We start from the raw sequence: 6,000 nt of genomic DNA, 5'->3' as shown, positions 1-6,000 counted from the left end.
AAACAAAAGAAAACTATTGGAGATAACTTGTACAGAATGTGGATTACTTTGCTAAAAAGAGGCAGAATGGATTACTAAAGTCTTAGAAATAATGCGTTATATGTTTTTTTCTTCTAAAACTAATATTTTTTGGTTTCATAATAAGTCTTTTTTTATAACTGTAGTGTGGTTTCGAAGGTTTTTTAAGCCTAAGAACTAATCACTACGAAACTCATGAAAATTCGGATCTTTTTGCAACTAAAGGCGTCTATAGGTGGCCAAGAGGAATCAAATCTAGGGCGGAAAGTCCAGTCGGGACCCCGGTTTCATAATAAGTGTTACTTTAGTTTTTCATCTTGTTTCAAAATAAGTGTCTTTTTAAAATTCTAATATAATTTTGTACATTAAATATATTTTTACCTTTTTGAATAATTAATAGATTTTTATTTAAATTATTCTCATTTAATTAATATACATTAAATAGGAATATATTAGTTTATTATACTCTTTCCGTTTTAAAATGATGCATGTTATAGAGAAAAAAATATTTCCAAAAGATATATTTTTATATTTTTACTGTAATTTTTATCAACTAGTAATAACTAAAAATTTGAGAAGTTTCAAAAACATTAATTGCATCTTATGAAGTCTTACTAGTTTTTAAAAATATAAGAAATATAAAATTATAGAAAGCTATGCATATATATTTAAGTTTTAATATGTTTTATTAAAAAGTGTGAAAATTCTAAAATATGTACTATTTTAAAACGGAAGAAGTATTCCCTCCGTTGCAATAAGATATATATATATTGAATATTCACACATATTAAGAAAACATCTTAAATTTTGATTATAAATGTACTGTTTTGGTGTTTAACTGTTTTCCATAAATGGTAACCAATTAAATTAATAAACACAATTAATTTTCTTAACAATTACTATTTACATTATTATATGTATTGAAAATATAAAATACTGATCTTTTTGAAACAATTTTCTTTCTAGAATATAGATCATTTTAAAATGAAAGGAATATAATTTTTATTAATTTCTGTGAAAATATAAAAATGACACTTATAATCAAATGTAGCGAGTAATTGCGTTATATGTTTAGATGTTTTTTTTGTTCTAAATGTTAACAATATGTTTCATTATTTAACATTGTGTTATTCATATATATACACATTTAATATACAGGGCTGGAGTTGCTTTAATTACAATTTACAAATTAGTAAGCATTAAGGCGTAGAAACTAACAAAAGTTAGCTATGTGATACTCCCTCTGTTTCATTATAAGTGTCGTTTTAGACTTGTGCACACGGATTAAGAAAGCATTTAATTTTGCATATTTTCAATATAAAAACATCATTACCGATACAATTCAACCAATAGAAAAATAGAATCGAGAATAATGTTAATAAATTTTGCATTGAAACTCTAAAACGACACTTATTTTGCAACGAACAAATTCTCTAAAACGACACTTAATATGAAACGGAGGGAGTATTAAATATCCTGCCATATTTGGAAACTTACGACAAAACAAATACTATAGTGAATCACCGCAACTCCAAGTTCCTGTCTGACAGTTGTACTTGATAAATTTAAGTATTATACTATTTCATTGACACAAAATAATTTATTCATTCGTATTTTGCAGAAAGCCATATGGACTATTTGTACTATGTTTTTGTTCAATCCATTCTCTTACTTTTTTGGGTTCGGACAGATCCAGTTATATATAGTTGTTTCATATGACCATAATAATTAAGGCCCCCAAAGTTTTTTTATCATATGACAGAAAATGTTGTCAGAGTGGCACAGCACTGTGCCCATTCACTAGTTCCACATGACATCTGATAGAATACGAAAAATAAATTATAAATATGTACGGACATGTCAAAAAGGAAAATATTATTGATAATGGAAATTCACCTAAATCATACAATACATTTAATATAATTTCACTTTTTATCCAAACAATTCCATTAAGTTTCCACTATTTCCCATAATAAACTAGCAAAGAAGCAGTGATTAAGATTGATTAAAAAAACAGTGATTAAGTACAGTAATATATATCTATATATACTAATATACATATATTTAAGCTACGTTTATATATTATCTTAACCTAGGAACATTATACAAACTTCTTTCTATTCGTTGGTTGCTTTTATTTTTTATCTCCATTTATTAAAAGTAAACACTGATATTTTGGGCTAGAACTTACTATATATCAGATCTATGAAAAATATCTCAAATTAATAGGTAAGTCTGTGTGAATATATGTGTGTGCATATGTATATATTTTTTTAGTTTATTCCTCGAATAGATTGTTGACTCTTGGCTCAATCTTCCTCTCTTTCTCTTTCTCCTTATTCGTCCCTCTTCTTCTTCGTTTCCTTTTTTGGTTTTTGTAAGATCTACAAAAAAAACCCTAGAAAAGAGAGGAACCACAGGAGAGTCAATTAGAGAACACAATTGATGGGAAGAGGGAAGATTGTGATCCAAAGGATCGATGATTCTACCAGTAGACAAGTCACTTTCTCCAAACGAAGAAAAGGTCTTATCAAGAAAGCCAAAGAGCTAGCAATTCTCTGTGACGCCGAGGTCGGTCTCATCATCTTCTCTAGCACCGGAAAGCTCTATGACTTTGCCAGCTCCAGGTTCCTCTTTTAAAGTTATTCAATCTGAAATATTTACTATTCTTGTTTGTGTGGATATATATGGAAGTGAGTCTATACGTGTGCGACATATTCATTCAGATTTGGTTATATGATCGACTCATTAGTAGTGGACTTTTTTTTTGCATCTTGTGGTAGGTCTTGTTACATTTTACTATATGAACACTAAGATGTGTATGTAAGCCGACACATTTTAGTACAGTTAACAAAGAAAGATTGGAAATGAGGAGAAGTTGATGCAAAGAAGAATGATATCTTCGAATATGAAAAAGTTAATTCTAAATTTTATAATTGGCTTAATATGAGAGTGCTTGTGGTAGAAATTTTCAAGGCTCATTTTTGCCTTTTACGAATTTTAGAAATATTTGAAAAATAGATGAGATAACAAGTGAATTCTCAAACATCAGTTTTTGAGAGAATTATGAGGATGCCACACAATTGAATGATTGGTATGGAGAGGTACTTAATTGCTCAAAACAATAAACTAAGAGATGATTTAGCCTAATCCAATAATAAATAATCTATTTGTAATAGAAATATAACACCCTCTATATATTTTTGTGCATAGAACAATTTATTATGAAAAATATCAGATAGTTGTATATCTGACACTATATATGCAGGACAGTGACCTTAATCTTTCATCTGAGTTAATTTTTATACTGTGGCTAGCATAATAAAGTTGGAGACAACTTATATTAATTGACAGTTCTATATTAATGGATATATGTATCATCGTAAGAGTATAGATTAAACATATACATTACCAGCTAACCTTTGATTTTTTTTTTGATAAACTCATATTTAACACGACTCCATAAATTCAAGCAAGTAAAAAGAGAACATTGATAATATACTTGGTTAATTATTTAGCACCGAAAAAAACTTATCTTATATATGTGAGAAAGTGTCAATATCATTTTTCTCAGGTATCATAGAGTTAATGAACCATGAACCATATATATCTAAAACTTAGCATAGTTGAGTTTACAATAATTAAAACTAACTGCATGATAAGACCTTGACACATGTTATTGTTTCTTGGATCTAGTATAAGAAGTGTGCCGGCATAGAAATGCATTATATTTATGATCGAGCCTTGGTATTAACTTATTCTTTTCACCCTGATTATATTGTTTCAAAGTTCTTGCTTATTCAGACCCAAGATAAAAAAACATTGAAGCAATTTTTGTTAAGTTCATCGAAAAAGAAAACTAATGTCTATTTAGTTTATTTAGTGACATAAGTGTGTGTCTGTGTTATTTATATAGTCTATTACAAAACCTAAGAACTATTGCACATACTAATGATATACTACACAAAAATTCAAGGCTATGTGTTGTAAGATTTCTCAATCAACTTCATGGACACTTATTTATATATTCTTTACTGTGAGAACTTGATATGATATGAGTGAAATATACACCATGATCAACTTACCAGTAACAAATCTTGTGAACAGCATGAAGTTTGTTATTGATAGATACAACAAGAGCAAGATCGAACAACAACAACTACTGAACCCCGCATCAGAAGTCAAGGTACATATCTTGATGACCACGTGAATATGTGATTAAACTGATTGAGTTTTAGAATCTTGTATTGAAATGAAAAATGGCTTACTAAGTTCAAAGTTTGATGAGTTATGTTCGCTTCGTCTGCGACGCCCTCCTATTAAGACACACACGAAACGATTCCGTGAGCTCATGCCACTACGTTTTTGTTTTTCCTCTTGTTTTTGTTTTTTTTTTTTTGGCAAGGAAAGAACTCAAGAGCTAGTTAAGCTTATTTTGTATGTAAATTAATACAAATCCCTTCCATCTTAATGAAATTAATATAACTTCGTGAAAAAGGTTTGATGTGTTGTGTGTTATAGTTTTGGCAGAGAGAAGCTGCGGTTCTAAGGCAAGAATTGCATGTTTTGCAAGAAAACCATAGGTATTGCCTTGAACTACCACCACTTTGTAACATATATCATATTAATAAGAAAAGAAGAAAATTATACATTGAGATTACATGTTTGCTATAAAGCAGACAAATTATGGGGGAACAACTAAATGGTTTGAGCGTCAACGAGCTAAACAATCTTGAGAATCAACTTGAGATAAGCTTGCGTGGAATTCGTATGAAAAAGGTATTTTGTATTTTAGAATGTGTTGCTCAAAGAATGACTATATAGCATAATGGAATTAATTAGAATTGATTGCTTTTCGGCTTCCACAGGAACAAATGATGAATCATGAAATCCAAGAACTAAGCCAAAAGGTCACCATAAGATATGTACTTATATACAGTATATTTGTTATACATGTCAATATAAACTCTCTACAAACTAACATAATTTACAATTTTATTTTGCGATTTTCTGATGATGGTGCAGAGGAACCTCATTCATCAGGAGAACCTAGAGTTATCTCGAAAAGTACAACGAATTCATCAAGAAAATGTGGAGCTCTACAATAAGGTAAAAAACATATACACAAACTCCATTTGCTTGAACTAAATTAGAGCTTTGAAGTGATGGCTTCGACTTTCTATTTTCTTGCAGGCTTATACAGCAAACACAAACGGGTTTATACACCGTGAACTAGCTGTGGCGGATGATGAATCACACAATCAAATTCGGCTGCAACTAAGCCAACCGGATCATTCCGATTATGAGACCCCACCTAGAGCAAGCCAATAACACTATGTAGTAGTAGACTTTCTGAGATGATCTTGATTAATCAAAAATACTATAGACAGTCTCATATATTAATGTAACTCGTTTAAAATTTCACAGATTTATGTGCGGAGATACCATGACGTTAAAGAATAAACTAAAGGTGTTTGAATACGGGTCTTGAATTGGAATCAAACTAGAAACCTCTCAAGAAGCCAAGCCATGATAAGCAGCATGTCTCTTCTAAATTTCATCAATCATTTTTTTTCTTTCTCTTGTCCGTTTCAATTGTATAACTGAAGCATATATAATACAGAAGAAATATAACTCAGATTGTGTTTATTATAGTGGGTTTATATATTGCCTGAGTGTATATACTGATATATGGTCCGGTCTTTTTAATAACCACACATTCGCTAATTAACTGAAGACAAAGGAACAGTCATTTGTTTTTCTATCGAATTCTCTATAATACACTTCAAGAAAATATATATTTCAACACTTAAGATTTTTATTTTCAGTAAAAAGTGCACTTAAAATGTTCGTCTTTTCGTCCTGTCATAATTGTTCTTTACTTTTGTCAGAGTTGTTTGTTGGGTCTGATCTGACTTGGTAAGATAATAGTTTGTGGTTGAACAAAAAAAAAGGTAAGATACCAGTTAGTTTGTAAGCCTT

General features: G+C 29.8%; 1 protein-coding gene across 2 annotated transcripts; it reads left to right on the top strand.

Moving 5' to 3' along the window:
* Nucleotides 1-2,271: 2,271 nt before the first annotated feature.
* Nucleotides 2,272-5,499, top strand: LOC130500812 (agamous-like MADS-box protein AGL21). Of its 2 annotated transcripts, none has more exons than XM_056995767.1 (7): nucleotides 2,272-2,645; nucleotides 4,126-4,204; nucleotides 4,540-4,601; nucleotides 4,695-4,797; nucleotides 4,887-4,928; nucleotides 5,044-5,127; nucleotides 5,212-5,499. In XM_056995767.1, exons 1-7 carry the CDS (start codon nucleotides 2,464-2,466, stop codon nucleotides 5,347-5,349), a joined length of 690 nt encoding a protein of 229 aa, XP_056851747.1. In that variant the 5' UTR covers nucleotides 2,272-2,463; the 3' UTR covers nucleotides 5,350-5,499. The 2 variants fall into 2 exon arrangements, with proteins under 2 accessions (XP_056851747.1, XP_056851748.1); XM_056995768.1 differs by having other exon boundaries at nucleotides 2,281-2,645; nucleotides 4,698-4,797.
* Nucleotides 5,500-6,000: the final 501 nt, after the last annotated feature.

Source organism: Raphanus sativus, unplaced genomic scaffold, assembly GCF_000801105.2.
Source record: "Raphanus sativus cultivar WK10039 unplaced genomic scaffold, ASM80110v3 Scaffold0041, whole genome shotgun sequence".
Taxonomy (NCBI): Eukaryota; Viridiplantae; Streptophyta; class Magnoliopsida; order Brassicales; family Brassicaceae; genus Raphanus; species Raphanus sativus.
This window is presented reverse-complemented; position numbering and strand designations above follow the sequence as displayed.